At 36.0% G+C, this 10,994-nt stretch overlaps 1 protein-coding gene across 1 annotated transcript in view; it reads left to right on the top strand.

Annotated features, from left to right (window-relative positions):
• The window catches only part of Ifih1 (interferon induced with helicase C domain 1), a 52,440-nt gene that overhangs the window by 38,371 nt on the left and 3,075 nt on the right, over positions 1-10,994 (top strand). Inside the window, exons 7-13 of the mRNA XM_008845759.3 lie at positions 592-809; positions 2,158-2,274; positions 3,840-3,963; positions 4,460-4,735; positions 5,215-5,474; positions 8,185-8,334; positions 10,147-10,308. Coding sequence (XP_008843981.1) covers positions 592-809; positions 2,158-2,274; positions 3,840-3,963; positions 4,460-4,735; positions 5,215-5,474; positions 8,185-8,334; positions 10,147-10,308 — 1,307 coding nt within the window. The remainder of the gene's footprint in view (positions 1-591; positions 810-2,157; positions 2,275-3,839; positions 3,964-4,459; positions 4,736-5,214; positions 5,475-8,184; positions 8,335-10,146; positions 10,309-10,994) is intronic.

Below are 10,994 nucleotides of genomic sequence, written 5' to 3'. Positions count from 1 at the left end.
TATGTCTATTTATTTATTTTGCTGATGGATTTTATTAGAAATACCTTCTTTACCATAGAGTAAAAATTTAATACTTTCTACAGTGTTTGGAATGGGTTAGCTGTTTGGAAAAAGGCAGAGAAAGAGTAAAAGTAATTACAATAATTAAATGCAAAGTTAAAATAACACTAAATCACCCCTCTTTTAAATAGCACACATTTCCCTTGAAAAAGTAAAAATAAAATTCATTAGCCTAAAATTAAAGTTTTATTCAAGAACAAAAGTAGAATCCTAGGAAGGTTTCTGTTAATTTTTTATTTGTGTGTAGAAGTATACAGATGAGAATTTAAGGAAGACTTTTAAATCTTATCAACTTTCTGAATCTCATGAAAAAGGAATGACAGCTAACAGGAAGTGTCCTGATTAGCGTGCAAGTACACGAGCTTCAGTAGGTATAACTGCTTGTTATGGTTCAAGTCACACCAGCAATTGAAATAAGGCTATACCAACAGTCTACCCAAGGAAAGACATCCAGGGGCAGCTCAGTCCTCAAGCTTCAAAGTATTTCTTTTACCATTTTGGGAAAACCAACCATTTTCTTTTTCATTTAAGACTTTTCCCTCATTATCATTGATGAATGTCATCACACTAACAAAGAAGCAGTTTATAACAACATTATGAGGCGGTATTTGAAGCAGAAGTTAAAAAACAATACCCTCAAGAAGGAAAACAAACCAATAATTCGCCTGCCACAGATACTAGGACTGACAGCTTCACCAGGAGTGGGAGGGGCCAAAAAGCAATCAGAAGCTGAAAAACACATTTTAAATGTAAGTTACTGTTTTTTTAGAAAACTTATTTTATTATTTTTATCTTATTTGTACGAGTGTATCGCCTTCATGTATGTAAGTGCACGTGTGTCATACAACGCCCACAGAAGTCAGAAGACTGTGCTGGATCCCTGGAACTGAAATTATGGACCGTTGTTAGTTGCCATGTGGGTACTGGGAATTGGACCTGGGTCCTCTGCAAGAGTAGCCAGTGCTCTTAACCATTGAGCCATATCTCCAACCCCTAAGTCACTGGCGTTTTATATAACCAAACAAGCCAGAGCAAATGCCTTGGCTTCAAATGCCCAGATCATCCATTTAATGATATTTATTTGCTTTACCTCCAGAAATGCTTGCAATCTTCTACAATACAGTGATATGTCTTAATAAACACCTGTGGTACAAAACACTGTCACACTTGTTATGAAGCCAGGAATAATTAAGAAAAGCTAGAATAAGTAGAATGCCTTTCCTGCTGTTCTACTTCTACAGTTAATCTTCATCATCTCTTTGATAGAGAAAGATGATTAAAATACAAGGGTTAATAGTTTTCACTCATCATGGCATGGTACCCAGTGTCTTTCAAAGCATCAGTTTTCTGTTATATATCTGGCTGGGAATATGGGTACTCAAGTCAAAAAGGAACTAGAGATGTGAGGATCTTTCCTTAAAGATGGACTCTTTAGCTTCCCTGAGTAGAAGTTCCACATTCACATTGCTGTTGATTTAACATGCAAGTCCATCAAATATACCTAAAAATTAAGAAGCTCTTCACTTTGAGTTGAAGTCAGTAAAAGTCACTAGAGTAGATAACATTCAGAAGGGTATTGTCTCCAAGATACAATTTATCACTGGGCTTAAGGTCTAATCCCCATGCATGATCCAGGCATGGGGGCTTAAGTCTGCTCCCCTCCTTTGTACTGTGTACTTTATATGGAAAAAAAGGGTGAGTATTTAATCCATGAACATCAATATGACCTTGAAGCATGTGTCTGACATGATTATCCCACAACTATTCTGTCAATCTCCATAAATTGCTCTCTTCTTTTCAAGTTCAATATAACAGGTGTAAATGGAATTTAAAGAATGAAAATGTTTCCTTTTTTCTGGAATTGTTCACAAACCACTTAAAAGACACTTTTTACTGTGTCAGAAGAAATATTATTCATTATTGATTAAGTCCATAGAAAGCAATGCTAAATTGTTATATCTAGCAAATAATGCTAATATTACTTGAATTAAATTTTATGCCACAAGGTTTATGATACAAATTATATACTATGTATTTATTACAAAATATACATTCAATTACAAGGAAAGAGTACTTATTTTAAAATATTTCTTTCAGATTTGTGCCAACCTTGATGCATTTACCATTAAAACAGTGAAAGTGAACCTTGATCAACTTAAACACCAAATAAAGGAACCATGCAAGAAGTTTGTTATTGCTGATGACACCAGAGAAGTATGTGCTAAGCATGTTGTATCTATTTGGTTGGTAACGCTACATTCAACTGAAATATGGCAAAGGCTACTTTACATTCACTGTCTGAATCGAATTATTTAAAGATTTTGTCAAACAAGTTATTATTTTATATGTTAAAATTTTTATTTCCTTAGTTTTCATAATGTATAATTTTATTGAGTTTTGTGCATTTTAAATAATAGATCTTAATCAAATTTAGACTTCTTTTCCCATCTCTGCCCCCTCCATTTTCCCAGCACAAGATTTCATGCATTTTGTCATCTATGCTAAGTCCCATCTGATCAAGCATTTGTACCCAGATGTCCCTTGGTGCAAATTCATCCACTGGAGTCTAGTCAGCCTATCTAGCATCACTCCTTAAAGAAGATCTATGCTCCCTCATCCTATACTACTCATAGTCAGTAGTTCCTCCTGACATGAGACAGCAAATCACAGCTGCTGCTTATCTCTTCCACACTCCCCCACTTTCTGGTTTATATTAAAAATATCTCAGTAATTGGCTACACAAGAGTCTTGAAGGGTAGAAGTATTGGCTTGGGGAGGACTGGATAGCTAAACTAAAGGAATTATGACAGTTAATTTTATCCTCTTCAACTATCTTGGTGATTTAAATATGTTCTCAGTAAATAATATTCAAAATGTACTCAAAATGTAATAAGCACCAAATCAACATAAGTGACCAATGTCCACGTTTGTTTTAATTTGGAAAGAATATTACTTGAACTGCACTAGCGTAATGAATATACTGTGTTCACTTTTCCTTTTTGTTATTTATTAAATTTTACTAGAGAAATTCAAATTCATGTTTCCACTCAGAATTATTTTAAAAAATCAAGTTTTTTTTAAAAAAAAAGAATTTGCCATTCTTTTAATCTCAACCTTTTGAATTACATTTCATTGACGTATAACACTCAACAGGAAAACACAAAGTTCACATGTGAATTTTCATAAATTCAACATACCTGTGTAAAATAAATCTAGATTAAGGGATAATACATTACCAGGTCCCAAAAGCCACTCATTCGCACTTCCAGCCCCTAAGGGGAACCACTATTCTGATTTCTAAAACCAAATGTGAATTTGGACTGATTTTGAACCTTATCCAAGTTGAATCATATAACATGCATTCTTTTGAATCTGGTGTTCTTCAAACTACTTCAATTCCTTTTTGTTTTGGAAGTCATAATACTGAAAACCAGGTATTCAAAGAATAAGATTACTTAAAGTGTAGACTTTTTAAATAGTTGTGACATTAGTCAATACATATTTTTAATTACCTTTAACTTTCATGATTTGCAACACTGGCTTTACCTTTAAAAATTTTCAATTGGTAACTTAAAGGTAGAGTTTTATGGTATCAGTGTGGGTGTGATTTGGGAGAGGAGGTGAAAATGTAACTTAAAGAAGTGATCAGAGATTTTGGTGCTATGCTGTCTAGTTGATGATTCTGAATCAATTGCATTATAATATGTAAATTATTTTAAGAAAGATAATGCTAGCCCATAGCAACCTAAATGTTAAGAATATGTGTAATATGTTTGTAGGACCCATTCAAAGAGAAACTTCTAGAAATAATGACAAGCATTCAAACTTACTGCCAAATGAGTTCGATATCAGACTTTGGAACTCAGCATTATGAGCAATTGGTTATTCAAATGGAAAAAAAAGGTAACATGGGTTTTGATTTTATAGTTTATTCCATGTTCACACTGAGATTTATAGATGATTCTATCATATTCACAAGCAATCTGAAAGCAGATAGAATGAGTAGACATTCTGTTTTGTGTGAAGAGCAAGCATACACACATTCACATTCCTTATTGAAGGACAATGTGCCAATTCCTGTTTTCACCTTCGCTTATTATATAGTTAAAGTATTAAGATAGCTATTGACAGATCTGTCTCCAAAGGCAATTTCAATAACATGTTTTTCATGAAGTTCTCCTGTGGATGGGGTACATGTTCCTGCTCAAACAGTATGCCTGGGAGTTGGAATACTGCTTCAGCCTGCTTTGGAACTCATAACACGTTTGGAGCCTTAACTTGCTCATTCAAAACCAACTTCATCTTATTGGGTTCTGAGCCATAACATACTCAAGTTCACAACACAGTTGCAGAGGGTTGCCTGTTCATTATTTCACTCATAGAATTTATTGTTTCCCAGCTGCTAAGGAAGGAAATCGTAAAGATCGTGTATGTGCAGAGCATTTGAGAAAGTACAATGAAGCCCTACAAATCAATGACACCATCCGAATGATTGATGCGTATAACCACCTGGAAACTTTCTACAGTGATGAGAAAGAAAAGAAGTTTGCAGTCCTGGAAGACAGCGATGAGAGTGGTGATGATGGTGACTGTCATGGTGATGAACTTGAGGACAATGCAAAGAAACCCTTGAAACTGGACGAAACAGATGAATTTCTCATAAATTTATTCTTTGGTAAGATTCAGTGTGACATATCAAATGGTCTCATGCATTTGCCTCTCTGACAGGAAGGTACTGCTTTCTGTAGTGCTAAAAAGGGGTCCTCTTAAAAAGAAAAATTCCCATGAAAATTGTGGTTTCTAGTTGGTGTGACATGTAAACTATTGATTGTATCATCATAATATTTCATTTAATCATTCGATTTTATTAACACAGTTACAACTAATTAATTGAACAACCTGAGCATTAACTGCCTATCAAGGAGTCTTATCTTAGCTCTTCATTACGGAATAAATGCCAGTGTAATTTTTGTATACTTTATTATTTCATAGTAATTTAAAAATAGTTTTTAATTTCTTTAATAAATCAATAAAAATTGGACATATGTATGATACACAGCAGGATGATTTTATGCCTCTGTGTGTATGTGTGTTTTGTGTGATAGCTAAATCAAGCTAATTATCATTAATAATTATTATAATTATTTCTTAAAGAAAACAATAAAATGTTGAAAAAGCTAGCTGAAAACCCAAAATATGAAAATGAAAAACTCACCAAATTAAGAAACACTATATTGGAACAATTCACAAGGACAGAGGAGTCATCACGAGGAATAATTTTCACAAAAACACGGCAGAGCACCTATGCCCTTTCCCAGTGGATTACGGAAAATGAAAAGTTTGCGGAAGTTGGCGTCAAAGCCCATTACCTGATTGGAGCTGGACATAGCAGTGAGGTCAAGCCCATGACTCAGGTACCTGTGTCTGTCTGGAACTCTTTTCTTGTACTGTGACTACTGTTCTGTAATTGTTTATAATGCGTCTCAGTTCTGTCACCATGTCTGATACACTGACAGAATAAGGCACTTGTTCTTGGAATTTTGAGGCTAATAACAGGCTAATGTGTGGTATTTGATGAGCTAAGTATAATTTTCAGAGTTCTCTTTTTTCCACTTATTTGCAGCAACATCTTAAGTTGAGGACCTTTTGCAGAAATGAGTGACTTTTACCTTAACAATCTTGTAGGGAGGTATTAAATTCAAGAAAAATGAAAACTGTACAAAATGTGTGCATTATAATTAAAATTGTACAAGAAATATTTGCTAGGATGAAATCTTTGAAAACTTAAGAAAATTCAAGTATTTGCTGTGTTAGAGACAGGGTTTGGAAAGTGTTTCTGTTCCTTATTCAGGTTTTTTTTTTTTTCATTATACTATTTATTTTGTATCCAGAAAAAAGCACTTCGAAGAGGAAAAGAAAACACTTATAGACTTTATCAGCATGAAATGTTCTTCTGAAAGCTAAAGTCACAGTCCCTGAGCCCTGAAGGACCAGGGGACACCCGTTCTGTGATGGACATCATCATTTCAGACAACGGAGCAAACTGTTTAGTGTTTGTTGAGGGGACAAAAACTTGCAATGTACTCTTAGGTCAGAACACATGAAGGAGATGGAAAGATTGTAGCATCAGAGGTTGTGAATGACCACAAGGAAATAGTTTTCCAGATAGCTGTTCAGTCACTCATCTGAACTCACAGCAATGGTGACAGCAGCTGTGACAAAATCTCAGCATAGACATGGGGAAGTGGGTAAAAAGCCCCAACCCAACCTAAGGAAATGGTGCCAAATGATGGCAGCTGGGAGAGAGAAAGACAGTCTCTCTAAAGGATGGGACTCCTGGTAGGTGGTTAACCAGGCTCCAATGGATGGACCCACAGTGAAGGACTTTTGGGAACACAAATTAGGCTCTATAGGCCTTACTTTGCGTGTGTGTGTGTGTGTGTGTGTGTGTGTGTGTGTGTGTGTAACAGCGCATATTAAATTGAATCGGAGGGCAATAAGAGGAGGTACAGATAGAGGATGGGATCTAAAAACCATCAAATTGTATTGTATGAAAATTACAAAAATTCAAGGAAATCTTTTATTAAAGAACACATGAAATGCAGAGAAGGCAGTGTTCTCTTTGGGTAAACAGCCTCAACCTAGTAGGTGAGAGTTAGTTTAGTTACCATGTTTTGCTCTGTGTTAATCCTTACAAAGAATACACTTAAATTCTTTCACTTAGGGTCCCATTTTTCAGTTTCTATTTTATTTGTCAGCTTTAGTGTTGTGATCTTTATTGTAGATGATTTTAGATCCCATTTGAAAATGGTTGAATGTACATGAAAAGCCTGCTTTAAAACTATTTACTGTTCCTTATCTAATTTAAACCTAGGAGCTGCTGGCCGAAATATCAAACATTCCCTTAAGCCTTACCTGGTCAACTGCAGTGGACTCATCTGTCAGGAGGAAAATTATTCATCTACTTGCTCTGAGGGCCTAAAACTGCACCCAAAATTTCATACTAAAATTACTCCTTGAACTTAAGGCTCAGTTATATACTAAAATCCAAAGACATGTTTTTAGTCAGTAGATGAGCAAGCATGAGGTAGAATTTATGAAAGACAAAACAGGGACCTTTATACAGGACTCTCATAGTTGAGAGTCAAATAAAAGCTTCTAAGAAAGGAAAGGTGATGAGAGAATACACACGTGCTCTGGAATGTTAATTTTAGCTTAATATATAAAGGGTAAAGATGGCACTGAATGGCACTTAGGCTAGCAGCTTTGATGAGAGTGGATATGTAAATAAAACATCACTGGCTGTCCATATCAGGCAGGATTCATCTTCATATATCTGTCAGAGGAAAAGGCCAGAGTTAAAATCTCAAATATATATTAACTTTCAAGGTTCACATTCTTGCATTTAAAAACACGTGTCATGTGTTGTAATTTGGCTTTAATAACTTATTTTTCCATTTTAATTCATGTTATCCTGTTGAATAGACCATATATTTACCCTGCTAAAAAGTCAACCTTCTTTAAAATTAATGAAATTAACGTATAATATTGCTTTCTCATCTCCCAATTCCCCTCCCTGGAAGCACCTCCTACTTTATTTTGACCTATATCTTTTCTGGAATATTCCATGTGTTTCTTACCTGGATGCTTCTTAAAGTGACCAAATGCAATATACACTGGATATTTTCTTTGTGACTCAAAAATTCAGTCATGTATAAAAGGTTCAGTGAATTTTATTCTCTGAATATTAAAAACTCTAAAGTGAATGCATTGAAAGTTAAACCCCATTTTAGCCTCTCCTTGTCATAGGCTTTTCTCAGCCAGCAGCATCCCCCCTTCTTCCTCCCAAATCGCCCATCAATTTGGCATAAAGAATTGTCTTCCCACCTCCAGACTGCAGCATAGAAATATTTTTGTTATTGTGTGGTAATCCCAGATTGGAATTCAAATGTTGTCTCACCACCATGTCTTTGTTCATTGCCAAAAGCAGATGGCAGCAGATCCTTGTATGATCTAATCCTCTGATTTGCACTGACCAGTTGCAATTTATTATTTCTTGTACTAATTAGAAGATTTGAATGTGTTTAGCATCACAAAATTTAATTTATTAAAATGTTTCCACAGAATGAACAAAAAGAAGTCATTAGTAAATTTCGCACTGGAAAAATAAATCTGCTTATCGCTACCACAGTGGCAGAAGAAGGTCTGGATATCAAGGAATGCAATATTGTTATCCGTTATGGTCTTGTCACTAATGAAATAGCCATGGTCCAGGTACATCCAGACACCTCTATTTGATATGTCCTTTCTTTTATTCCCATGTTCTTGTTTTAATTGTTTGCTTTTAGTAAAACAGCACAAAAACTTCTTTTTAGTTTTAAGGATGTATCTCTTTTTCTGCTAAAAGACTAACCTTAAAGAACTATGAAGCAATTCCTTTTATATGACTATTCTCTATTTAATTCATATGACAATCTCTTGTATTTTAATCAAACAACTCTATTTTGGTTGCTATTTCTGTGTTCCAAGACTTTCCAAGACTATTGGTCCTCTTTGCAAGTGTCAAAAGGGCCTACTCAGTCTTAAGATACCTGTGAGCTCCTGATGGGATTAGGAACCTGAAGAACACTGTCCACAAATGTCTGACTAAGCAGGGCACCTAGACTTTCAGGAGACCTGTATTTCTTTTTTCCTCCATTGGATTCAACATTTCTGTATTTTTAGTTTTTCAGAATAAAATGTTGAATGGGATCACTTATAATAAGTAAACAAATATTTCCCAGTTTTTATTAAAATTTTACTTCTTACCCACCTGTACTAATAATATTGTAGTTACTTTTCATTGCTTTTGTGCAGCAGTTAAGATGAATAGCATACACAACACCCTTCCTAAAATAGGAAAGGGTTTTAATCACATTCTTGGATGAAAGACAACTTACAGAAGATGGAGACAAATAGGGAGCCATCTTACTAGGACGCAGTTTTATTTCAGGAGTGTTTGTAAGTCAGAGATTTGTTACTCTGATTTCAGTATGATGCTGTCGTTTACAGTTATGTTCTTGAGCTAGGCAACTGCAGCTTCTGCTATTCAAACTGTGCCTTTAGTTCCTCAGTGAGCAGCGGGGACTCCTGATTTCCTCCTCCTGGCTACTGGTGCATTGCCCCTGCACCAGTGGATGACCCCACACCCACATACATATGAACAGCACTAAATTGACTTAGTAGCTTTTTTTTTTTTTTTTTTTTTTTTTAAAGAGGACATGAAGTTTAGAGGGGGAAATATCTGGGGTTGGGCAAACTGGGGAGGGAAGTTAGAGGTAGATACCCTCAAGGTTTTTAATGTTCTTTTCACCTTAAGATACCTATAAAAATTTGGCTCCATACTGTGTATATTTTCTTAGAAATGTGTGCTTAAAGTCCAAAGTAGGCTGCCAGGCTGAGTTCTAGGAAGCTGTGATGAAAAAAAGGTCAGAGATGTGCCTTGTCCTCATTCATCCTCCTTGCAGGAGAATGGCTCTCCTGGTCCAAGTGACTCCTTGGGGTTTCCATGGATTGGAACAGTTGCTCTGAGGACAGCAAGGCTAGATGGATGGTGTGTTATTGAGGCCTTTGAAAGCTGGTTTGGCAACCTTACCAGCATCATTTTTATAAAATAGTTTCTATATTAAAGCACATGAAGTTTTAAGAAGCTGACTTAAAAGCCATGGAAAATAAGTACCTTTACTATGAATAAGGAGCTGGGGCTGGAGAGATGGCTCAGCTTTTAAGAGCACAGACTGCTCCTGCAGAGGACCCAGGTTTGATTCCCAGCACCCACTAAGTCCCTAATAATCATTTGTAACTCCACTTCCAGGGGATCTGTTACCCTCTTCTGATCTCTGCGGCATTGCATGACATGAGTGCACATATATACATTCAGGCAATACACTCATACACAGAAAATAAAAAATAAATTAAAAAATTTTCAAGGAATAATGAAATCATTTGGAGCTGGAGTACTGACTGAAGACTACCTTCCAGGCCTAATGCAGGAGAGCTTACACAAGGCACAGCCTTCCATTTACTTGGCCCTTTTCATGTTCTCAGGCCCGAGGTCGAGCCAGAGCTGATGAGAGCACCTATGTCTTGGTAACTAGCAGTGGCTCCGGAGTTACTGAACGTGAGATAGTTAATGATTACCGAGAGAAGATGATGTATAAAGCCATAAATCGTGTCCAAAATATGAAGCCAGAGGAGTATGCTCAAGAGGTACTGTTCTCGGCCCTCTCTGAATTTAGTTTCCATCTGAAAATGGCTACATGTGGTTGCCACTGATGATCTCTGTGGCCACTTCTCCAGGCGAAACTGTACTGAAATATAAGCTCCTGTTTGAGGAGTCATATTTAGTCCAGATTCACATACAAAGCCCCAAGAACTATGGTGGGCAGGAAATTACCAGGGAGTCTCTGATCATCCCAGGGAAACCAAATATCAATTTTGGCAATATAAATTTAGGCTCCCTTGACCAAGAAAGACTTGTGCAACCCAGCCATTCAGTCTTATCTGGTAATTTCAATTTGATCTAATCCATTTGTACCAACACAGTTTTTATTCAAGAAATACTTATAAAATTCTAAAGTGCCAGAAAATGTTCTAGGAATGGAGAACATGGTGATAAACAAAAGACCCATCTATATGAAGTAGAGATTCTAGTGTGTGTTCAGTGAGGTTTGGGGAAGGAAAACAACCAATTCAAATTTAAAGATTTCATACATATCACACACAGATAAACACTATTGAATTAGAATAGGATTGTGTAACCAGGCATGATAGTTCATGTCTATAATCTCAGAACTCAGGAGGCTGAGGCAAGAGGATTATTCTTGTTTGAGTTTGAGGCCAGCCTGGACTATATAGTAAGTTCTAGGTCCATCTGGGCCACAGAGTAAGACCTA

Source organism: Nannospalax galili, unplaced genomic scaffold (assembly GCF_000622305.1).
Source record: "Nannospalax galili isolate Female #2095 unplaced genomic scaffold, S.galili_v1.0 scaffold540, whole genome shotgun sequence".
NCBI lineage: Eukaryota > Metazoa > Chordata > Mammalia > Rodentia > Spalacidae > Nannospalax > Nannospalax galili.
This window is presented reverse-complemented; position numbering and strand designations above follow the sequence as displayed.